General features: G+C 43.0%; 1 protein-coding gene across 1 annotated transcript in view; it reads left to right on the top strand.

Moving 5' to 3' along the window:
* LOC122540727 (glucose-6-phosphate exchanger SLC37A2) overlaps window positions 1-25780 on the top strand; it is a 75968-nt gene that overhangs the window by 37203 nt on the left and 12985 nt on the right. The window contains exons 3-12 of the mRNA XM_043676863.2: window positions 3669-3759; window positions 7027-7105; window positions 8429-8564; window positions 11449-11525; window positions 17524-17690; window positions 19125-19162; window positions 19691-19846; window positions 22115-22205; window positions 22984-23046; window positions 25003-25088. Of these exons, the coding sequence (XP_043532798.1) occupies window positions 3669-3759; window positions 7027-7105; window positions 8429-8564; window positions 11449-11525; window positions 17524-17690; window positions 19125-19162; window positions 19691-19846; window positions 22115-22205; window positions 22984-23046; window positions 25003-25088 (984 nt within the window). The remainder of the gene's footprint in view (window positions 1-3668; window positions 3760-7026; window positions 7106-8428; window positions 8565-11448; window positions 11526-17523; window positions 17691-19124; window positions 19163-19690; window positions 19847-22114; window positions 22206-22983; window positions 23047-25002; window positions 25089-25780) is intronic.

Here is a 25780-nt window from a genome sequence, read left to right as displayed (position 1 = left end):
TATCCCTGGAGCTGAGATGCAATCCACACTGACCCGTTTAGTGTGGTCTAAGAGAGCTCTGCCAGAAGTACATGCCTTCAGCTGAGATGTTGAGCCAAAATTTGTCTTGGTTTATGGCATTCATCAAAGTAATAGGGGAGGTGGGAGAACATCTCTCAGAATCCCAACCAGCATTTTTTTTCTTTGATCAGCATGAGAAGATTTAACTGTAGTTCAAATTGACTACCAACTCCATAACAACCAACACTATTTCAAAAGTATCTAATGTAGTTGGTCATTTACAGATTTCAAGATGTCGTGAAGGTGTATGTGTATGTATATGTAAACATTTTGTATAAAATGAACGTAGAGCTCTTGTGGCACAGTGGTAATGTCCCTGCCTTTGGTCCAGGAGGCCCAAGTTCAAGTCCCACCTGCTCCTGGGGTGTTTAATAACCTCTCTGAGCAGGTAGGTTAAATGTGTCAACTGGACTTTTTGCCACCTTTCTAGTTGGCTTCATGTACACGTATACTTAGGTTGAAAATTCTCAGCAGTATGCTTGAAACAGAAGAAATTTAAGAATTTTTCTTTTGCTCTGTAATTATACTCCATTGGTTTTTCAGACTCTTATTTATATATTCCACCAGAGAAGCTCTGATTAAGATTTCCATTCAGCAAGTGGTGTTGCTGTTCTAAAAAGGCAAACTTGTTTCTAATTTGCATGCTTAAAACTTCTAAGTAGAGCTTTACATAAAACAAAAATTCTACTTTGCCTATTGACATAATGTGTGTGTTCATTTGACTACACCAGTCCTGGTTTAGAATTGTAGAAAGGTCCACTTAATTTTAGCTGTGAAATCATCATCTAATTTTTTTTAAAAGTAGCAGTGCACAAATAGACCATTTGGTTATCTAGCTGGTGACTGGTTTCCTCCTTGTGTTTCTAAAATTATCTGCTGCAATTATTTTACTACTTTTCTCCAGTGCTTGTTAAAAGCTCGCTCTTTATGATTCATTCATTCCTTCATATCCATGGTTGCTCACAACTCACTCAAAGACCAAGGGAAGAAAATGCATAGAAACAAAACTCTGATCCAATTTTCCCCTCCAAATGACAGTAATCCACATTCCTTCAGTCATTTGGGTCATTAAAAACAGTCAGAGATGTACATCATGGAAACAGACCCTCAGTCCAACTCATCCATGCCGACCAGATATCCTAACCCTTTCTCATCTCATTTACCAGCATTTGGCCCATGTCTCTCCAAACCCTTCCTATTCATGTACCCATCCAGAAGCATTTTAAATGTTGCAATTGTACCAACCTCATCCTATACAGGCAGCACCCTCTGCATGAAAAAGTTGCCCCTTAGATCAATTTTACATCTTTTTTTTTTCCCCTCATCTTTAAACCTATGCCCTCTAATTTTTGGGCTCCCCTACCCTGTGGAGCTATTCACTCTATCCATGACCCTCATGGCCTTGCAAGCCTTTATAATGTCGCCTGTCAGCCACCAACACTCCTGGGAGAACAGCCCCAGCCTATTCAGCCTCTCCCTATAGCTCAAACCCTCCAATCCCTGGCAACATCGTTGTAAATCTTTTCTGAACCCTTTCAAGTTTCCTATAGCAGGGAGACTAGAAAAGCTAGTGCTTCCAATTAAACCTGTTGGACTATAACCTGGTATTGTGATTTTTAACTTAGTACACCCCAGTCCAACAACGGCATCTCCAAATCCAATTTGAATGCAGTATTCCAACAGTGACCTAACCAATGTCCTGTATAGCCCCAACAAAACGTCACTACTCTTGTACACAATGCACTGATCAATAAAGGCAAGTGTACCAAACGCTGCCCTCACCACCCTGTGACTCCACCTTCAAGGAATTATGAATCCTCAAACACCCCACCTAACAGTACCGTGTGGGTACCTTTCACCACATGGTCTACTGTAACTCAAGAAGGCAGCTTCTCCCACTGCAGCATTTCAAGAAGGTTTGCTCATCACATTAAGGATGACTAAGGTTGCGCTGTAGTTCTGGTCTTGATGCTGATGCTGCTTAGAATTTAAAAAAAAAATCAGTCTGTTCTGTGTTTTTGCAAAAAATTCTCTTGCAAACTAGAATGATGCTTGCTGATGCCTGAGAGCTAAAACATAAAGACACTGACTTACTTTCAGGGGGAATGGTAAAAGGATTGAGCACATTAGGACCATGTCCCGTGACTTGGCCTTGAACTTGTAAATAGCTGAGTAAGTGAGCAAACATGTGGTAGATGGAATATAATGTGGGGAAAATGGGAATGTTCTTCACGTTGGCCGGAAGAAATAAATCAGTATATTACTTAAACAGAACCACTGTAGAATTCTGATGTGCTGAGGGACCTAGGTATTGTGGTGCCGAAGTCTCACATTAACATGCAGGTGCAGTAAGTAATCAAGGTTTTGAATAGAATGCTGTCCTTCAAGAGAAATTGAATATTAAATGTAAGGACATTAGGGTTCAGTCATTGCAGGGCATTGGTGAGATCTCATTTGCAATACTCTGTGTAGATTTAGATTTGTTGTTCCTTGTAACAGAATATAATGAAAAGTACATAGAGTCACCATTCATGAGTGCTATCTTAATTTCTAAATAAAAGGGAGAAATGAGCAATTTGTCCGGCTGGTGCCTGTCCAAGGGCTCAGCTCCCATTCGCCTACTGGGCCGTGATCCCTTTTGACTCTCCCTTCCAACACTGGACATCGGCCAGGTCCTGGAACTGGGCTCCATCACCACCATTGCTGCTCTTGTGACTGAGTTAGAGTTGGCCGTGGGCCTGGACCCCCACAGGGGCCTGGTGGTGGGCTCCCAGTTCAGGGTTCCACTCCTGCTACTCCTATGACCATGTCCAAGCTGTGTCCTGCGGTGGTCCCTGTGGGATCCTGAATCTGGCTCCTTGTTTAGTGTCTCACTCCTGTGGTGTCTGAACCCAAGCATCACTGAACTCCTCAAAAAAAAACCTGTGGAAGCAACGGTACCAAGAAAATGATTGAAGACTATAAGGGCAGGTATGGATGTGGCTGGTTCTGCTGCATGGTGACCAGGAGCCGATTGCTGTCTACCTTGCTGCTGCCATATGTATTTACAGACTTCCTTAAATAAATTATTAAAAATCACACAACACCAGGTTATAGTCCAACAGCTTTAATTGGAAGCACACTAGCTTTCGGAGCGACGCTCCTTCATCAGGTGATTGTGACAATCACCTGATGAAGGAGTGTCGCTCCGAAAGCTAGTGTGCTTCCAATTAAACCTGTTGGACTATAACCTGGTGTTGTGTGATTTTTAACTTTGTTCACCCCAGTCCAACACTGGCATCTCCAAATCTTAAATAAATTGGAAGTGGTGCGGAGGAGATTTGCTAAATTGATAGTTGGAATGAATGGGTTATCTTACAAGGATAGTTTGGGCAGACAGGACTTGTTTCCTGTGGAGTTTAGAGTGAGGGTTGATTTGGTCAAAGTGCTGAAGATCCTGAGTGACTTTAATAAGGTGCATTTTTTTGTTGTTTTTGAAGGGGTTTGTGCAGGAGTAAGTAATTCATCCCTCCAGCTGACTCTGCCGTTTTGATATCATCAGGTCGTGGCTTTTTTTTTCTCCGTTTTATAAATGCTAATGGGAGCTTTCATTTATTTCCTCCTCCCAGAGTGAACTTCACAAGAACTGTTCAGGAGCTGGTGGCCATGGAAACACGAGTCACCATGACAATGACACATGGTGTGACTGGGCTCCATTTGGTAAGAATGTCTGCTCTTGCTATCTCATGGATAAAAAGCAAAATGGCCCTTCTATCTCACCTTGGTTGTATGAGAAACACCAGTCTCTGCTTCTATCTATCTGTCTCTCTCTCACTTCATTTTCTTTTCCTTGTTTGATCCCCCTTGCAGCAGTGATCCAGTTTCACTTTAGTATTGATGTCCAACAACCTTCGTGGTTGTGGTTGTGCTTGTACTGGCCCAGAACTTGTTCAATTTCCCAACTTTCAGAGTGAATTTGAGCCTCTGATCCAGTTATCTAAAACAAAAACAGAAAATGCTGGAGAAACTCTGTAGGTCAGGCAGCATCTGTGCAGAGAGAAAGCAGAGTCAAGGTTTCCAGTCCAGTGACTGTCCAGAACACTTTTTTTTTTAATCCATTTCAATTGTGGTCAGCTATCCACTTAGCTAAAAGTGCACTTATCTGCCCATTCCGAAAAATGCTGAGTGTTCGCTCAATAAGCTATTTGACGTTTTGTCCCTTTTCCCCATCCTCTCTGTTGCATTACCACACCAAATTTGCTTTAGACATTCTAAAACTAGTTTGGATTAAATTGTACTAACGAGTTGAATCTAGCACAACTTCAGGGAATGTTGTGGATGCAACCTATTAGAACATGAGGCCATTTGAGGCGTATCCAGTATTGCTGCTAGTTTAGTTGGTGAGGGATAAAGGTGGTCAGGCCTGGATACTGCTGCTTGTGTTGGTCATCACTTGGTGACAGCACACCTGAGTAATTTCTGGAAATACTGCCAGGAAAGTGTTGCTTCACAATTTTTTTAAAATCTCTGTAGTCTTTGTCATGGCACTTTTTAACCCATGGAGTTTAATCTTTGCCATTGGCCAGGTTATTCTCAGCTCTGTCAAGGCTCCATCAAACCAACCAAGCACAGGACAGGGGAGGGCCTGGTTGGAGAGAGTGTCTGGGCTGTTTTTTGTTTGACTATGCGTTGCAGCACAACATTGTCTTCTGAAAACTACAAACGCTGGAGATCACAGCGGGTCAGACAGCATCCATGGACAGAAAACAAGCTAACTCTTCGAGTTTAGATGACTCCTCATCAGAGCTGACATGAAGTATAGAGGTGACAGCATTTATGCAAAAGTTCGGAGTGGGGGGCAGTGGGGATAGTGGGTGTAGAAAAGATGTTGATAGTTTAGATTAAGGTATCGCAATGTGAGAATGACAGACCAATGGTGTCTCCTGCCAGACATGAAAGGACCGTAACTAGGATGGGGGCACTTGATAAGATGAAAGAGATGGTTCACATTTTGAAGGTGTTGAACTGAATATTAGGGCCAGAAGGCTGAGATGTGCCCAATTTGAAGATGAGATGTTGTTCCTGCAGTTTGCGCTGTGAACTACTGGAACACTGCAGCATGCTAAGGACAGACGTGGGCATGTGAGCAGAGCACTGGGTTAAAATGACCGGCTAAGGGAAGGTCAGGGTCCTGCTTGTGCACAGAATGGAGGTGTCCCACACCGCCACCTTTTCTGTTCATTACACACGTGCATACTCCCCAGTGTTCATGAGTGGGAGGCATTGCTATTCTTAGTACTGTGTCTGGTGCGTAAGTCTATAGTTCAATGTCAAAATGCATGCCTGTAAATAGATCCTGCACCCTGTGCCAGACCACAGCAATCCTAACATCAGGCTGATAAAGAGAGACCTTTGTGATGAAAGAATTGCTTGCCAATTTTTTTTTAATCTGGTTTGCTGGAATAAGTCATTCTGCTTACTAACTTTTGGTTAGTAGTTGAATATACAGATTGTGACTCAGGCTAGAAGCCAAAAGGCAAATTATTTTATCGGTCTGTGCAATTAGTTTGGTTCTAATTTGACTTTTCTCATTTGCTTCCCTTTCAATGTCACATTGATTCTTGAAGACGTGGCCAGTGTTTTTTATTTGCAGGATAAAAGGCACACATTGTCACACTAACACTGACTCATCTGTCAAGCTCAGCCAACTTCAAACCCCTGTCTGTTATTGAAGCCCAGCAAATCGCACGTGGCAAAGCACCCACATTAATTACAACAACTTGATGTTGCATAATTGAAGTCCTGAGCGTTTTCCATAAAGTTAAATATTTCTCACTTATCTGTCTGCACCTAGCCAAAATATCAAGTTTCTAAAATAGACTTCCTGTTTCCAAGGGACAGTTTTGGAGTGACGTCTCCAAAGAAACTTGTTTTTGTCCTGTACTTTGCAGCAACCAATCTGAAACCTTAAATGTTGAGAACACGACTTGGAAAATGTAAGTCTTTTTTTGTCTGAGACAGTTGGACATGGCCTTATGCCAGGCCACCAAAGGCCCCCTCTGCCATCATATATGCTGAAATCATGTCCAAGTCTATGTAGACCAGTTGTCTACTGTTGCATTTGACCCTTTTTTAATGAAGAGAGTATAATGTATATATCCGCATTTTCTTAAGAGACCTGTCTTTGTGCATGCATTTAGAAAACAGCTTGTATAAGAAATTGCAGCTAACCCTGATCATGTTCTCATCTACACACAAATTCATTCGGCACCCACAGGGTAGCAATTAGGAATTAAATCTATTGAAAATTAAATTGTTTTGTTTGCTTGATGTTCCATACAAGCACATAACAGCAGTGTGAGTCTAAGTAGAAAGAAATAATAAGAACAATTTTAATGCGCAGTGTCTCTGGCTGTTTTCTTTCTCAATAACTTTAGAGAATGACTTACCAGCTAAGTGTACTGGGGTTAATTGCTGTTTGCTAACTGATTACAAGTCTGGAAGAGAATTGGGCCGTAGGACTTTTGCAAGTTTGCTTTGTTTTTTTTCCCCACTAACCAACATAATTGTCAGCTGGATTTTTGAGACATCCACATTTATTTCTAAAAGTAATAAGCACTTACGAGCCATCGTCAGGACAAGAACAGGTGCTGAAGTAAATCTGGGGCATTCAAACAGTCGTAATTTACTGGGAAAGGCCCAAATGTTTTCTTAATTTGTACTGTCTGAGGATGGTGCAGGTGAAGGTACTCACTCAGTGCTGTGGGTCAATAGTTTTGCCTCCAAATTGAAACTGAAGGGGAACATCTGAGGTGATGGTGTTCTCATCTTCTGGCTTTTTATTTTAAAAGATTTTTTTTTCCCCTTCTGGATAGTAGGGCTGTGGGTTTGAAGCCAAAGAAGCTTTGCGTAAAGTGGGGCCATAATAATCAACTGGTGGAGGGAGGAGAATATTCATTTCCTTCATTCATGTGCCCTTTATTTCAGATAAACCCAACTACAGGATGTTGTTTGGTGCGCTGGATAATTCCTTCCTGATAGCCTATGCTATTGGCATGTTTTTCAGGTCAGTGTTTGAGAAATTGAAACCATGTGTACCTTCTGAATTTTGTTTTTGCTTTGAATATCCAGTGTCACTATTACCAAGATCTGGGGCACAGTGAAGCTTCATTGAACCTCTAACCTGAACTTTAACTTGTCTTTAATTCACCAGCCTGGCAATATTTCACATTTGTCCTGAATGATAGGCACCAAAATGTCTCCTTTATTTGATTGATCAATGTGTATCATGTAACATTGGTTGCAGTACATTGCTGTGCCCGACTTGATACATTTCATCAAATGCAACTTGGAAAATTTGGTGTGATGTTCTTGTTTGGTTTTATGGCATGAGAAATGTGTTTGTTTTTTATTTTTAAAAAAATCTTAGTGCCCAAAAGAGCAAATGCTCAGGAGGAAATGTTTTCACCAGCAGATCCATGCACAGCTTGAGAATCTTTCAGCAGAGCAATCAAGGGGTTGTTAAGACTACTTGTTAGATGGCACTGAGATTTGAAGAAGAAAAAAATCACTTGATTTGAAAGGGGATGTTATTTATGCATTGCTGGCTTAGAGGTAGGGACATTACTACTGCACCACAACAGCCCACATTTGAGGTTTGAATTCTGGATTTCTGACTGATCCATGAGGGTCAGCTGATGAGGAATTAATGAGGGATAGAAATACTGCAAATCAGAGTGCACCATGTTGCGTAGGGTGGCACAGTGGCGAAGTGGTTAGCACTGCTGCCTCACAGCACGGGGGACCTGGGTTTGATTCCATCCTCTGTGTGTGCGGGCTAGGTGGGTTAGCCATGGGAAATGCAGGGTTATAGGGCAGGGAGGGTTGGAATGGTCCTCAGAGGGTGTGTGTGAAGTCAATGGGTTGAATAGCCTGCTTCTGCACTGTGACTCTCTGACTGTATCCACTGTCACATTGCTAACCTTTGCCCCCCCCCCCCAAATCTTGGGTCATCTGATGTCGCACATCCTAGTTGCTGGCTATAAACCCATGATGTAGTTGACTGAGATCTACAGAGGAGCATTTTATCAGCAGCTAACCATCCTTTTTGCCAACCTTTGACCATGCTGTGTTCATAATGGGTAGAGAAGATGATCCATGGATGAAGTGACAAGGGACAGCACTAGAGTTCCTGAGAACTGATTATAGTGGAGAGTGCAGATGATACAGCTTCAGTATTTTTTAAAATTCCTGTGTGTAATGAAGACTACGGTTTTTTTTTTTCTCAGTTGTGAAAGCAGTTGACCAGATTCTTGGGGACTGATGTGTGTAGAAATTATCTCTGATTATCCTGACTGGTTTTGAACTCGCCTCCTGTATTCTGTTTCAGTGGTATTTTCGGTGAGCGGCTCCCTCTACGATATTACCTGACTGTCGGGATGTTGCTGAGTGGGTTATTCACGGCACTGTTTGGGCTTGGATTTTATTGGAACATTCACAGTATCTGGTACTACACGATTATACAGGTCAGTGGAGCAGTGGATTGTGGAGCCCCCCCCTCCATAGGTATCAAGTATAAATACATACAGGGGTCATTATTTACTTATTTCACCATTATCACCCTCATTGTGGACATTTCCTAACTTCATTCTGAGAGATGATTCTGATGCCCATTAGAATTGTTGACTGATATAATGGCCTTGCAGGCTTAAGAGCCATCAGCTGACCTCTTGGCTAAATGCATCTGTTAATATTTTATAGCCTCCCCCTTTTTAAAATGTTGAACGAGGTATGATTTATAAAATTGGCATGTAACAACAAGTGCCTCTGAGCCAAAAGCTCTGCGTGAGAGTTCCATCCCAAAACTCGAGAGGTGCATGGGTAATGTGATGAAGCAGCTGGAGTGCCTACCTGCAGATTGTACCTAAAACATTAAACGCAACTGAGCTGACCCACTCCTGTTTCTGTGTAACCACTGATGACCTCAAGCTGTTCAGGTGCAGCAATCATCTGTGCTAATCCCTTGTCCCATGTTCCCATTGCTGGGCTTTAAAACCTCACCTGGGTTTAAAGTTCTCATCCTTTCTCTTATTTCCATTCTACCTCCCTTGCTAAAGGCACCAGGGAATGGCTTAACCCAACATCTTGGCAAGCACCAGTTATGCTGGTTGGATCGGGATGGAAGTGTGAAAGTTATTCGTTTTTTCTTTGCAACAATTCCAAGGGCACTTTTTCTTTTGATTCTTGCTGCAATGAAAACATTGGTGATGTCAGTCCATCAAGATAGAAGGGAAAGCTGACTCTCAACAGAAGTTGTTATGAAAACTTACAGCAAAGAAAGCTACCCTGACCACAGACTCTGACTCTGCCGGGGCATTGAACTTTATTTCCCACTCTGTAGAGAGCCCTTTCCCTCTCATATACTACATTTAGAGTAGCTCAGTTGCCTTCTTTAGCCAGATCACAAGGAGGTAATAGCTGAGATTCAATGAATTGCTGCAAGAGGCAATTCTGCTGCAACTGGAGAGAATGGTCTTGTGTTTTATTTTGGAATAGACCAAAATAGAGATGACATTCTGCTTCAGGCACTTGCATTCAAAGGGTCATATGGAGCAGTGGGTAGCAACGTGGCTCCGAAGCTAGAAGCTCCAGGTTTAAGTCCCACTGGATTGTCAAGGGAGGTACATTTATAATTCACCAAACAATGTGAATATCAACCTGCAAACCCTTCCGTCACATGTCAATAACTTTAGGAGCAAGGTCAACCAAGCAATGGAATGAAATGTTCTACGTTCAATCCATAACTGCAACCAGTGACGTGTGTAAACATGCACGCTGCCACGGTAACGTACTGGAGCACATTGTAACGCCACCAACACAACCTCTGCCTAAAAATGTGATCTCCACTATCTCTTTCCTCCTCAAATCCTGAGAGAAATATCATCAGAAGGGACAGTAGTAATCTGAAGTTCATCCTCCAAGGTGCTGTAGATGCTGGGTTCAATAGCAACCATTGAGTCAAAGAAGTAAATTTTGTTGGGTGACAGTATCTAGTGTTATATTTTGGGAATATGAAAATAAAGGTTTGAACTGGCGACAATCTCCCTGACTGGCAAAGCTCAGGGCTGAATGGCCTCCTCCTGTTCCAAGGGACAAATGGCAGCTTGCATTGTTGAGGCAACAGTTTGTGGGGTACAGACTCCATGAGAGATTGAGGACTTCAGCCCAAGTTGACTTAGTATCCTCTAACTGAGTTACCTTCCCTCACGCTGCAAAGCACCGCAGTTGCTGGGATCTTCAATGTGTACCAATTGGCATGAAGATTCATTGCTTCCGTAGGCTGTTGCTTTGGCAACGAAACTTAGAAAGCATGTTGATTACTGTTGTCTTTGTCAGGAGAAGTTTGGTTTCATCTCTGTAGTAAACGCTGCAATCAGCAGTTCGTTTCTTCTATTTGTTCATGGGATCCGGGTGTTGCTGGCTATGCAGTAACATAAATGCCTAGGCAGCAGTCAGGAGTCAACCACATTTATTGAGAGTCTGCAGTCACATGTAGGCCAGACTAGGTAAGGAGGGTGGTTCCCTTTCCTAAAAGCCAGAGAGCTCAGAGCATTCTAGGGGTCAGATACATAAACCTTTTTGAAATTTGAGTCTCATGTAGACAGGATGGTTAAGGTATTTTGCACACTGCTTTCATTGCTTAGACATTTTGAGTATAGGAATTGAGATGTCGTATTGAGGATGTGCAGGATGTTGGTGAGGCCTCTTCTGGAGTACTGCATGCAGTTCTGGTTTCCTTGCTATAGGAAGGATTTTATTAAAGTGGAGAGGGTTCAGAAAAGATTTACCGGGATGTTGCCAGGAATGCAGGGTGTGAGGTTTAAAATTAGACGGACAAATATTTTTTTTTCACTGGAGCATAGGAAGTTGCAGGGTGACCTTTTTAAAGGTTTATAAAATCATGGGGTGCAAATTAAGATGAATGACAGGTTTGTTCCCGAGGGTGGGGTAAATCAAGACTAGGCGGCATATGAGGGGAGAAAGGACGTGAGGGGCAGTTTGTTTTACACAACTCATGTGAGGAAAGAACTGCCAGAGGAACTGGTAGATGTGGGTTTAGTTACAACACTTAAGGCATTCTGGATAAGTTCATGAATAGGAAAAGTTTACAGGACATGGGCCAAATGCAGGAAAGTGGGACTAGTTTAGTTTGGGAATATGATTAATGTGGACAAGTTGGACTGAAGGGTTTTTTTCCATGTTATACATCTGACTCTAGATGGGATTTTCCCAACAATCATTGACATTTACCTCTGTTATTGCCTCCGTTCACCACCAATAGTTGAATCCTATATGCAGTCCTCTTCACATGTTTCTTGTAATGATCTTCATTTAATATCTCTTCCACAGATCGCCAATGGTTTATCACAGACCACAGGGTGGCCAGCTGTTGTTGCTTGCGTCGGGAACTGGTTTGGAAAGGGGAAGTGAGTATCTTTTGCTGGTCTTGCAAAAAATTGCCATGCGTGTGATCAAGCATGTGAGGCTGCAGAGTATTAATCATTTCATGGTGTTTGGCACTATATCTTGTGATCAGATCGACTGATCTAATTTGCTTTGATTTTTCTTTTGAAATAATGAATGTACTTTGTCATTAGCATCATAGAGATGTACAGTATGGAAACAGCACAGTCTAACCTGTCCATGTCGACCACCTATCCTAACCTAATCTAGTTCTGTTTGCCAGCACTTGGCCCATATCCCTCTAAATGATTCCTATTCATATACCCATCCAGAAGCCTTTTAAATACTGTAATTGTACCAGCCTCTGACAGCTCATTCCGTACACACACCACCCTCTGTGTGAAAAGGTTGCCCCTCAGGTCCCTTTTTTAAATCTTTCCCCCTCACCCTAAATCTTTCCCCTCTAGTTCTGGACTTCACCCCCACCCCAGGGAAAAGACCTTGTCCATTTACCCTATCCATGCCCCTCATGATCTTACAAACCTCTATAAGGTCACTCCTCAGCCTCTGACACTCCAGGGAAAACAGCCCCAGCCTGTTCAGTGTCTCCCTATAGCTTAAATACTCCAACCCTGTCAACATCCTTGAAAATCTTTTCTGAATCCTTTCAAGCTTGACAACATCATTCCAATAGGAAGGAGACCAGAATTGCACGCAATATTCCAACAGTTGCCTAACCAATGTCCTGTACAGCAACATGACCTCCCAACTCCTGTACTCAATACACTGACCAATAAAGGAAAGCATACCAAACGCCGCCTTCACTATCCTGTCTACCTGTGTCTCTACTTTTCAAGGACCTATGAACCTGCACTCCAAGGTCTCTTTGTTCAGCAATACTCCCCATGACCTTGCCATTAAGTGTATAAGTCCTACCCTGATCTGCTTTTCCAAAACGCAGCATTCACGTTCACCTAAATTAAACTTCATCTGCCACTCCTCAGCCCATTGGCCCATCTGATCAGGATCCCATTGTACTGAGAGAACCTTTTTTTGCTGTCCTCTCCACCTCCAATTTTGGTGTCATCTGTAAACTTACTAATTATACCTCCTATGTTCACATCCAAATCATTTATATAAATGACGAAAAGTAGAGGACCCAGCACCAATCCTTGTGGCACTCCACTAGTCACAGGCCTCCAGTCTGCAAAACAACCCTCCACCACCACCCTCTGTCTTCTACCTTTGAGCCAGTTCTGTATCCAAATGGTTAGTTCTCCCCGTATTCCATGAGATCTAGCCTTGCTAACTTGTCTTTCATTTGCAGCTAATTCAGTAGAAACGCTACTGGACTAGCGTAGATGTGTGCTTTTTTTCTATTGTCCAACTTGATTAACCTGTTGCCATTTTATATTTGTTAAAAAGCTATCAATAAATGATTGTATCAAATTCCAGGCCAGTCAATGTTTGTTACAGCATCTTCAACACACCTCTACACTAACATTACTCTCTAAACTGGAAAAGAGAAGTTTAGAGTGACCTCCATAGTGACCTTTCAAACGTTAGGGAAGTACATGGCTATATACAAGTTCTCATTTATGGGAGAATCCTTTAATGAGGGGGTCAAAACATAAGACGGCCACAAATAAATTGTAAGAATATTGGAGACATCAGTTTACCTTTGTAGCCAGCATGTGGAATCTGTGACTACATTAAAGTAACCCTCAGAACAGCTGAGCTGTATTCATTAGAGAAAGCAAATAAACATGAGAAGGGAATAGCAGATTATGTGAAGTGAGGGGAAATGTTCAAGGATAGGCGTGTGGAATATAAAAGGTAAAAACAATGACTGCAGATGCTGGAAACCAGATTCTGGATCAGTGGTGCTAGAAGAGCACAGCAGTTCAAGCAGCATCCAAGGAGCAGTAAAATCGACGTTTTGGGTAAAAGCCCTTCATCAGGAATAAAGGCAGAGAGCCTGAAGGGTGGAGAGATAAGTGAGAGGAGGGTGGGGGTGGGGAGAAAGTAGCATAGTGTACAATAGGTGAGTGGGGAGGGGGATGAAGGTGATGGGTCAGGGAGGAGGGTGGAGTGAATAGGTGGAAAAGAAGGTAGGCAGGTAGGACAAGTCTGGACAAGTCATGGGGACAGTGCTGAGCTGGAAGCTTGGAACTAGGGTGAGGTGGGGGAAGGGGAAATGAAGAAACTGTTGAAGTCCACATTGATGCCCTGGCGTTGAAGTGTTCCGAGGCGGAAGATGAGGCAGTCTTCCTCCAGGTGTCTGGTGGTGAGGGAGCAGCGGTGAAGGAGGCCCAGGGACCTCCATGTCCTCGGCAGAGTGGGAGGGGGAGAAATAAAAGGTTGGGCCACAGGGTGGTGTGGTTGATTGGTGTGGGTGTCCCAGAGATGTTCCCTAAAGCGTTCTGCTAGGAGGCGTCCAGTCTCCCCAATGTAGAGGAGACCGCATTGGGAGCAACGGATACAATAAATGATATTAGTGGATGTGCAGGTAAACTTTGATGGATGTAGAAGGCTCCTTTAGGGCCTTGGATGGAGGTGAGGGAGGAGGTGTGGGCATAGGTTTTGCAGTTCCTGCGGTGGCAGGGGAAGGTGCCAGGATGGGAGGGTGGATTGTAGGGGGGCGTGGACCTGACCAGGTAGTCATGGAGGGAACGGTCTTTGCAGAAGGCGGAAAGGGGTGGGGAGGGAAATATATCCCTGGTGGTGGGGTCTTTTTGGAGGTGGCAGAAATGTCGGCGGATGATTTGGTTTATGCGAAGGTTGGTAGGGTGGAAGGTGAGCACCAGGCGCGTTCTGTCCTTGTTACGGTTGGGGGGAGGGGTCTGAGGGTGGAGGTGCGGGATGTGGACGAGATGCGTTGGAGGGCATCTTTAACCACGTGGGAAGGGAAATTGTGGTCTCTAAAGAAGGAGGCCATCTGGTGTGTTCTGTGGTGGAACTGGTCCTCCTGGGAGCAGATATGGTGGAGGTGGAGGAATTGGGAATACGGGATGGCATTTTTGCAAGAGGTAGGGTGGGAAGAGGTGTAATCCAGGTAGCTGTGGGAGTTGGTGGGTTTGTAAAAAATGTCAGTGTCAAGTCAGTCGTCATTAATGGAGATGGAGAGGTCCAGGAAGGGGAGGGAGGTGTCAGAGATGGTCCAGGTAAATTTAAGGTCAGGGTGGAATGTGTTGGTGAAGTTGATGAATTACTCAACCTCCTCGCGGGAGCACGAGGTGGCACCAATGCAGTCATCAATGTAGCGGAGGAAGAGGTGGGGAGTGGTGCCAGTGTAATTACGGAAGATGGACTGTTCTACGTAGCCAACAAAGAGACAGGCATAGCTGGGGCCCATACGTGTGCCCATGGCTACCCCTTTGGTCTGGAGGAAGTGGGAGGATTTGAAGGAGAAATTGTTAAGGGTGAGGACCAGTTCGGCCAAACAAATGAGAGTGTCGGTGGAAGGGTACTGTTGGGGACGTCGGGAGAATACTAGCATGGGTCAGCTGGGCTGAATGCTCTACCATAATATTTCTGAAGGGAAAAACCTGACCTTTCTTGTCCGGTTCGAGGAACGAGACCATTCCAGAGGATTTGTACAATTGAATCTGGATTAAGCAGGGAAAGGGAAGGACTTGAGGAATTAAATTCAATGGAGGTATTAGTGAAACTGGGATAGTCACTGAACAAGAAGGTTAGGGGGAGATGTGCAAGGTCACGAAGGATTTCAATAATAAATGACTTACTATTGATGGTGTGGGGGAGGGTGGGTAGGTCATTAATCATTGGACACAGATTTAATAGAATTTGCAAAAGCATTAAGGATATTGTGAATTTTGTCTTGCGTAACAAATTGGAATCTGCGAGGGTAGTGCGAGTCAAATTCAATCATTCTGACATTTAATTTCTTCCTTCCCAAAAATCTTTCTGGGCTATGGAGAATGAGTAAGGAAGTGAGAGTAATTAATGGTTCCTGTAAAAGCCAAGACTGATCAGACAAACTGAATGAGTGTCCTGTGCTGCAACATTGAACGAGGAGAGTCCTTTACTGTATCTTAGCTTTAACCAAAAAAGGAACAATTACTTTGTTGTAACTCAACAAAAAAAAACTTCATATATCTTGATGTAATTCATTTCTGTCTTGATTCATTCACCCCAACTCTCCCAAGTCAAGTACCTTGGTGACTTCATGCACAGTATGATGTATTTAGTTAAACAGCCTGGGAGAGATCTCTTTCTCACGAGCTCTCTTTCTCACGCACTCCCTTTCTCGCGCGTGCTCTCGCTCTCGCTCTCTCTGACTAGGGGTGGCTTCAAAGTCCCATATAGAGGAAAAGGGGGTCTGAAAATGTTTCCTTCAGTCAATGATCTTTGAAAGCCAGCATGCACACGAGGTTCATTAGTGAAGGTGGGATAGGGTTAGGATCCTCCAAGAGGTCACCCTCCCTGAGATAATCTCCCTCAGGAGAAGGTGCTACTTAATGACTGAGAGCTGGACAGGCTCAGTCGAAAAAAAAATTTTTAAGGTCAAGATAGATTTGGATTATCAGGAATACACAGCAACGTAGAAATGAGGTTAAATCGGATCTGACATAACCTTATTGAATAGTAGAGCAAGATCCACTCTTATTCCTTGTTAATAGATTGACTTTGACTTTGTGAAGAGAGTCAAATTTGTTCTTTTTGTCTGAAGAGTTTGTTATTAAGTTAATTCTTTTTGGAGACTAAATTGACCCAATCCAAAACCATGGGGAAGATTTGACTCCATACATTAACTATCAAATCAAAATCCACATTAACCCAAAAATTGTAGTTACTACAAAATACCAGATGCAGCAAAGGGAGATCTCATGGTATTACTGGTGGTGCACTTGACACAAATGGCATTGATTTCAAGCCTATTGTCCTTCAAAACTCATCCTCTTTCTGGGAAAATTCCCACTCCCCTTCACCTGAACACCAAATCATGATCTTCACCTGAATGCTGTGCATTCATCAGTAATGTCTTCATCAGAACCCTCTGTGACATCCCTGTACCTGCTGGGGCCCATTCTGATTGGTCATAAACGGCTACACCAATGCTTGTATTTCCTATACAGTTCTTGAATCAAGTCTTCACTTTCTCCAGCCTGACCCCTCCTCACTGCAGGTTCCCCACCCAATGCTTCCACAAGCAGTGGATTCCATCACTATTGTCTGCATTTGTTTTTCTCCAACTCGTTATTTAATATTTCCTTCCACCCCCCTGTAGACTAACTAGGTGATTTCCTCAATTCTGATATTCTCCCTTGAGTATAACCACTAGAATGTAGGTAACTGTGGCTCAAATGAACCTAAATATTTCACACTGCCTTTCAGTTAGAGCATGTCTAAGATATATATAGACAGAGAGAGCTACAAGTTACATGCCGTAACTCCATTTCTTTTGACCAGAAATCTGTGGTTTCTTGATTTCTAGTCGAGCCCATCCTGTGTGATTCCTGGTGGCAGTGAAAGCCTGACTTTGAGGATGTTGTGGCCTCCAGCAGTTTGCTTTCAGTGAACTGATGACATAGGGAGAGTTTTCTGGAGACCTTGAATCATAGGCATGTGGAACATAGGAGTAGGCCATTCAGCCCCTTGAGTCTGTTCCACTGTTCGATGAGATCACAGCTGAACTGTGACCCAGCCCCATATACCTGTCTTTGCCAATGTCCCTTTAAATAGCTTTGCTTAACAAAAATGTATCCATCTCCAAAGTTAAAGTCAACAGCACGATTGCCATTTTTGGAAGAGAGTTCCAAACCTCTACCACCCTTTTGTAAGTGCTTCCCAAAACCTTTCCTAAACAGTCTTTTCAATACCTGGATATTTGAGAAATGTGTAACTTTATTAATGTATAGCTCTGGGGAGGTCCATGTTTTGATATGTTGAGATGGCACCCAGATTGTCAGCTCTTTCAATAAATTCATTCTCCCGGCTGTTTTGATTGGAGCTAAATGCCGCTCTGTTTTCTAACCCTATCCTCACTTAATTTGACAGGAGAGGCTTCATCATGGGAATCTGGAACTCTCACACATCGGTCGGAAATATCTTGGGCTCCTTAATTGCTGGGATCTTTGTGTCTTCTGCCTGGGGCTTATCATTCATTGTTCCTGGTGCCATCATTGCAGCAATGGGGATTGTCTGCTTTCTCTTTCTGGTGGAATGTAAGTGATTTGGCTTGGTGATAATGTGCTTGCTTTTTGTCACAGATGGTATGCTTGTCTGCTTCTTGTGGTATGCTAGAATAGCAGCAAATGGGAATAATTAAATAAATATTTTTGAGTCATTTCCTTGTCATTTTGAGTGCAAGTGAATTGCTGTTCAATTGCGCTTGTACCTTACCTCTGCCTCTCCACCTCCAATATAAGATTATGTGGCCCACAGCAAGTGGGTAGGTGCAGATGGAGAATATCAAATTATTGCTTTGTATACTTGAAAATGAGCAATAACTATAGTGACCTTCTCTGAGGAGGATGCAGAGATGTTGCAGTGCGATTCTTGGACAGGCTGGAACAAGGAGAGATTATCCACTTTGGGAGAAAAACTAAGGCAGATTATTATTTGGAATAATAACTTGTAAATTGGGAGAGGGGAATATTCAAGAGGCCTGGGTGTCCTTGTGTACCATTCGCTGAAAGTGTGCAGGTGTAGCAAGCAGTAGAGAAGGCCAATACATGTCGGCCTTTGTAGCAATAGGTTTCAAGTACATGAACAAGGATGTCTTGCTGAAGTTATGCAGGGCATTGGTGAAGCCACACCTGGAATATGGTGTTCCTAGCTGAGGATAGATGTTGCTATAGGAGTGCAATGAGTGTTTACCAAATTGATTCCTGGGGTGGCATGACTACTGCATGAATGGAGATTGAGTGAGTCAATTAGGATTGTATTTACTAGGGTGCAGAAGGATGAGGAGGTTCTCCTAGAATTTTATAGGCTTCTAACAGGACGAGACCAGTTTAGGTGCAGGAAGGATGTCCCTGATGAAGGGGGAGTCCTGAACCTTAAAGATGAGGGATAAACCTTTTTAAGAACAAAGATGAGGGGAAATTTCATTATCTCGAGACTAGTGAGCCTATGAAATTCACTAACATAGTGTTTTTGATAAGGAAGCAAATTAGCCATGAGATGTTTAAGAGATATGGGGGAGGGCAGGATTTAGGGTATTGAGCTTGATCAGCCATGATCATACTGAATGATGGAGTGGGCTCAAGGGGTCCAGTGGCCTACTCCTATTTTCCATATTTCTATGCCTTTGTAACGGATGGTTCATGGATACATGACATGCAGGTGGACTTCTCTAGGGTTGTTGTGGGGAAGGTGGAAGCAAGTGTCCCTTTCCAAACTCGACCTGTACCTGAGAAATCTCCAAAGAAAATGGGTGCTAGGGCCTCCTGGCCCATTGCAGACCTCCTGGCGATTGCTTGTTCACAGGAGCTGAGAATGACTTGTGATGCCTTGCCTGGGGATCTGAGATCTTTGTTTGAAAAGAGAGCTTCTATAGATTGGTAAATTCTGATATTGAACCGCTTCTAATAATTGCTGTGTAATATTCCTGAATTAACATGTGCAAAAATTACTGTTTGTTATCTTTTCCGCAGACCCTGAAGATATTGGTTGCACCCCTCCCAAACACCATGTAAGAAACTCGATCACTTTTTTTTTAACCATTTGAAATTCAGTAATGTTACTGCAATAGACACCGACACTGCTCCAAACTCAGTCCTTGCTGATCTTCCAATCCTGTCTCCAGATCAGACATGTAGTAGTGTTGTACATTGGGTCTTTGTCATCCTATGTTTGAGGATGAGCAAAGGGGAAAATTCAAATTGGTAGATCAGTCTAAAAAGTGAAAATGTTCTATTTACCTTCCATCTTCCTCCTTCTAAATGTTTTTTAGCTTTGTATGTGAGGTGCCACCAGATACAATTGTCACAATAATCTATCAATACTTCCTTCCTTCTATTTTCACATTCAGGAGTTTTACAGAGTGTGAGGAAAGGTCTTTATCCCCACTCTTGACCCCCTCCCCCACCCGCATATTCTGGCAGCCAGGGCTTTGCTTGAGGTTCCGAGTGTTTAAAAGGCTGAGAGATTTTTTTTTGTTGTTTTTGCATCTTGGATCTGGGTTTCAATTATTGAGGAGGTAACTTTGCTCATGTCACAGGACCAAAAGGAGCAGGAGCCATTGTTACGCCATGGGAGCACGGAAGAGATTTTCACCAGCCCGAGTGATGTCACTGAGAATGGCAGCATCGTCTGTCCTGGTGCCCACGCTGAGCAGCCTTCTGCAATTAGCTTCTTTGGAGCACTCAAAATTCCCGTGAGTACAGGACCCTGGGCAATGTGTAATTTAAATTCTGACAGAAGTTTGTAATGCCCATGCTTTTCAAAAGCCAGTGTAGAGTTGAAAGGTTGGTGCACTGTTTTTAATCATCTCTTGAGCAAAGCTTTGTTTTAAAAAAACAATTATCCAACACATTAATTAAGCAAAATGATAAAAGTGGAAACTTAGTGCTCAAACATTTTTGTTTATGGATGTGGACCTTGCTGGCAAGCCAAGGATGTGTTGTCCATATTATTTCTCTTTCAAGAGCAGGCAAAAGCCAGTGTGTAACTCCAGACTCTGTGCCACATGTAGGTTCGGCCAGGTAAGAATGGCAGATTGCCTTCCCTGAAGGACATTAATAACCAGATGGGCTTTTACAGTCATCAATGGCTTCATAACTGCCATTCCTGACACCAGCTTTCCATTTCCATTTTATTTGAATTTAAATTCCATCAACCACTAAGATTTGAACATTTGTCCGCAGTGCTTTAACTTTAAATAACCTCTTTTAGAGGGGTAGATAACGGCCTAGCGGTTTTATCGATAACATGTGCTGCTGAGAAAAATACAGCAGGTCAAGTAGCATCAGATGAGCAGGTGAGTTGACGTTTCGGGCAGGACTATTTATCCAGCCGTCATGAAGGGTTAAGCCTGTAACGTCGACTCTCTTGCTGTTCTGATACTGCTTGACCTGCTGTGCTTTTTTCCAGCACCACATTTTATCGACTCCGACTTTCCAGCATCTGCAGTCTCCTAATGATATGATCGCTTGACAGTTAATCAAGAGACCCAGGGAATGTTCTGGTCCTCACCTTTCATCCAACCAACCTCCACATACTACACATCATCCTCCGCCACCTCCAAACAGACCCCACCACCAGAGATATATGTCCCTCCCCACTCCTATCAGCATTCTGAAAAGTCCATCCCCTCCACGACCCCCTCATCAGGTCCACCCCCACTCCCCCTGCTGGCCCACACCTGACTCCTGGCACCTTTCCCTGCCACTGCAGGAAGTGCAAAACCTGCACCCATGCCACTCCCCTCACCTCCGTACAAAGCCCCAAGGGACCCTTCCACATCCATCAAAATTCACCTGTACCTCTACCAATGTCATCTAACGGATCTGTTGCACACAATGTGGTCTCCTCTACATCGGGGAGACAGGATGCCGCCTTGCGGATTGTTTCGGAGAATATCTCTGGGATGCCCGCACCAACCAACCCCACCGTCCCGTGGCTGAACACTTCAACTCCCCTCTCACTCCATCAAGGACAGGCAGGTCCTGGGTCCCCACTGCCAAACCATTACCACCCGATGCCTGGAGGAGGAACGCCTCATATTCTGCCTTGGGACTCTGCAACCACATGTGATAAATGTGGATTTCACCAGCTTCCTCATCCCTGCCCCCCGCCCCACATTATCCCCCCAGTTCCAAGCCTCCAACTGGGCACTGCTCTCCTGACCTGTCCATCACACGCCCCCACCCCGACCTATCACCTCCAACATCCTCATCCACCTCTCGCTTTCCTCTCCCCCGCCCCCCCCCGCCTCCCATTTATTTCTCAGCCCCGACACAACCCTCATTCCTGATGAAAGGCATATGCCCGAAATGTCTATTCTCCTGCTCCTTGGATGCCCCTGACCTGCTGTCCTTTTCCAGCACCACAATCTCGACTCTGATGTCCAGCATCTGCAGTCCTCACTTTCTCCTTTGAATCCTGCCGTGGCAGATACTGGAATTTGAATTCAATATATTTTTAAGAAAGCAAGCTCTGGAATTAAGAGTCATGAATCTATTATCGATTGTCAGAAAAAAAACATCTGGTTCGCTAATGTCCTTTTGGGACAGAAACTGCTGCCTTTAATTGGTCTGGCCTATGTGTGACTCCAGATCCACAGTAATGTGATTGACTCTTAAACTGCCTGCTGGGTAATCAGAGATGGGCATTAAGCCAACCGATGTCCTCACCTCATGAATGAATTTGAATTAAATAATATTGAAATAAAATGTCCGTATATTTTTCAGTCTTTTCATTTTTCCAAGCTGCTTGTTTGCCAGTCTTAACTTTTTGTGGTTTTTATCCTTCCATGAACACTGGGAAGGTAACAAAATGAAACTGTCTGGAAGTGCAGTTTACTACTTTATGGTGTTAGATATAATGATATGTTGCTGCCACCCATTGAAATCTGTGTGAAGGGGACCTAAAGCTTCCTCATGTAGTCTTTTGTACTTGTGTAACAAAATCGTCTTCTCTGCAGGGTGTGGTTGAGTTCTCACTGTGTTTACTCTTTGCCAAGCTGGTCAGCTATACGTTCCTGTTTTGGTTGCCACTTTACATTTCATCTGTTGGTGAGTAACACTTTTTTTTTTAAACAAAAAACCATGTGCGCAGTTCTTTCTACTGAATTCTAGCATACTGTGTATCCACAGCACAGATGCATGGTGCTTTATGATCTGGATTACTGGGTAGGAAAGTACCACACAAGTTATGGAAGGAGAGTTTTTCCATTAACCCCTGTGCAAAAGGTTTCCCACACTGAGAAATTTAATGGAATGCTGAATATAGTATTCAACTATTTTAATTGTTCAGTGATGACTGTTTAGTCTGGAACTGTTCTAAGCTTAGCAATTGGTTAGCTGAGTCAGCACCATGCTTCAAGTTTCTTAAGATCAGTTGATGAGCTGAAACAAGCACGAGTGTAAATGTGGTTTTGGAAATATTTTAGTGTAATAAGCAAACAGCGTGCACAGCGTTTTTGAAAAAAATTAGTATCTCTGCATTAGTCTGAGATGGATACAATATACAGCAAAACTGAAACATGTGACATTGAAAAACCAATACCAATCTTGATGTCCTAAAATCACATTTGGCTTTACAATATGTTTTTTTTAGAAATCCAAATTCCTAACTCCACAATACAATCTCTCTGAAAAGTGACACCCCTGATAATCTAGTGTCCCCTCAGTACTGGAGTGTAATGACAGCTTACCTATGTGTTCCAATCTCTGGAGCTGGAGAGATCTTCCAGCTGCTGAACCACAGTTAAAACTTCCAGCAGATGTTAACTTGTGTTAATTCATTTGAACTTCTAACAGAGGTTTATCTAATTTATTTTTTGTCTTTCAGTCCATATGAATCCCAAAGCTGCTGGTGACGTTTCAACACTTTTTGATGTTGGTGGCATTTTAGGTATGTTGATTCAATGTATGTGGATATGAGGAATGTAACAGCATTTAATACAATGAGTTGGTACAGACTTTGGACTAAAATTACCTATTGACATAAACTTCTGCCTTTTCTTCCCTCTGCAAACAAGTATTTGTTGCAAATATACCTGTATGTTTGGTTTTTGTGGTTTTTGTATTAACATATTATGGTTTCCTCGCTAACTTTTTTTTTAGATTGTAACTCATACTAAAGTTGAGTTTCCACATTTGTTGGCACTCTTGTTCCACTTTGTTATTGTAGATGCTAACTGCCAGTGGCCTAGTTAGGGAATTGAAGCCAAATGTAATATTCCTGATGTGGTGCTCCTGAAATTACTGGCTCTCACCTGCCATCAATCAGGTTCTGTTTATTTGAAATGCCACACACTCTTTGGTCAAATCGATGCTACCCCCTCCTTATTCCTGTGGTACGTTCACTTGAGTTGGTTTTAAAGGTCTTATGGAGTCAGTGAGAACTGTATATAGTTGGAATTGAGAACAAATACTAAAGACAGCAAGCTCACTAGTCAGAGTATTGGAGGTTGTCAACATTGCTTTGGCCTAGAGTTGGATTACAACTTAGTTACCTGTGAACCCTGAATCTCCAAACAAAATATCAGTAGGATGCATTTACAGTGCAAATTTATAACAAGAATTCAGAAGGAACTGGCTTATTGAGTTGTACAGCCTTTCCCGATCAGCCTGGTGTTGGGGTCCTTCCAGTAGAGTTTGAATTCATAGCTGACTATTCGATGCTGGCTGTTTGAAAATGCCTGAGAGTCAGTATCCACATTTGCTTTAAGTGCTTTTTAAGCAAATGGACCATGCTACCTATCCTTCCCAGTCTTTTCACACTGTTCAGTTAAGCTTAACTATAGTTAGTCATTTGTAGAAAGTATGACCGAGAGATGATAGGCCAAGGATGCTATAATGGCAAATGAAAGGAGCGTCATTATTAACAATGTGACAGAGCTGAAAACAAAAGTGTCACTTTAAGAAAAGAAGCTCAGTAGAATGAACCTCGCTGCGAAATGGAGAAACTTTGTGAATTAACTTATCCTCAGACAACGCTATAATATCTGGTTTAAAGCTATGAAGAATGGTGCTAAACCCCTAGATGAAATATGATCCCATGTGATCTTGTAGGCAAAACCGATCCCAACAGGAAATCTGACTGTTTTTCCCCCTGAATTTTTGTTTTTACAGCGACGTGTATTACCAATGCCACCACTAGGTGGAGCAGAAACACAGCTTTTGTAATTTAGTGTCAGCCAACTTAAATCAATGAGCAGCACAGTTTGGCATGATAGGCTCCTCCTCTCTGCACTCTCAATAAACTTGCAGCAGTGTACTGTTAAAGCACCCATGCAAGATGTACATGTGAAATCAATAAGAAGGCTATTGACCCAGATCACCCAAGGGGTAACATGGTGGCTCAGTGGTTAGCATTGCTGCCTCTCACTGCCAGGGACCTGGGTTTGATTCCACCTCCAGTAACTGTCTGTGTGGAGTCTGTATGTCCTCCCAGTGTCTGCGTGGGCTTCCTCCAGGTGCTCAGTTTTCCTCCCTGTCGTTTTAAAAATTGAACCAGTCCTTGCTGAAGTTTTGTACCTGGAAAAAATGTATCTACCTGGTGCTTCTTTTGTCTTGTTATTGAATTCTTCTGCAACAATGCAATCTAAGCTCCATCAATCCTTCCCCGCTCCCATCCCATGTCACTATATCAAAAAGAAAAATTACACTTTCTTTACTAATTACTTTGAAATGGGGAAATGCACTTTATTGTGGCTCGTGTTGGCTTTGGCATCATTTGTTGTGCTGCCCAGGCAATTGGATGGTAGTTTTGGTCAACACTGGGTAAGATGTGGTGGGTTACAATATGGGAACTCTCCTGGCATTGCTGTGCAAATTGCTCATTGTTTCCTTTTCATCTGTGAAGGTGGGATTCTGGCCGGAATTATCTCCGATTACACAGGCGGGAGGGCTACCACTTGCTGTGTTATGCTGATCATTGCTGCTCCTATGGTAAGGATGGCATGGACTTAGAGTGGGCATTGGCATTGTCAAAATAATTACATTTATTACACTTTGTGTGACTGCCATGGTGTAGCCACAAGGAATTAAACAGGCTGAGGGATGACTGACCTTCTGAACCTGAATATCTCATTCCTTGCAGGCAATGTATATGATCCACGTTGTAGCTACTTTACTTTATCTTGTTTTGTGGGATGTGGATGTTGCTGGTAAGGGTTTGGATCAATGGCACAAAACTTCTAAAACTCAAAGATATTTGTAATTATCTTAACTGTACTTATGGCATTTTATTTAAAATTCTTCAGTTATCAAAATTGGGGGAAGGGGTGACAATTATTCAATGTAGGAGAGAGTCTGACTAGAGAGAGATTTGCTGGAATTTGGGGAAGGGGAGAGATTGCTTAATTCTGAAATCTCTGCAAAGTTGGACTGAAGATTCCTTTATCCAAAAGTCTGCTCCTGCATGCCAGAAATATTCTAACAGTCTGTGGAACCCAACCAGCAGCTTAGTTTACTGTGGCCACCAGTTCTTCATGTTAATGAATGAGCTTGGACTGTCCACACTCCAGGAGAGCCAAACAAGGAATTATTAGCCCATGCTTCCAGAGCAGCGTCTTCTGTTCCTGTGACTTGTCTTAAAAGACAAATCCTCAGATCAGGGGGACTCTTAATTTGTAGCTGCT

Source organism: Chiloscyllium plagiosum, unplaced genomic scaffold (genome assembly GCF_037043375.1).
Source record: "Chiloscyllium plagiosum isolate Xiang-an unplaced genomic scaffold, Cpla_swu_hap1 HiC_scaffold_29, whole genome shotgun sequence".
In the NCBI taxonomy this organism is placed as follows: Eukaryota; Metazoa; Chordata; class Chondrichthyes; order Orectolobiformes; family Hemiscylliidae; genus Chiloscyllium; species Chiloscyllium plagiosum.
This window is presented reverse-complemented; position numbering and strand designations above follow the sequence as displayed.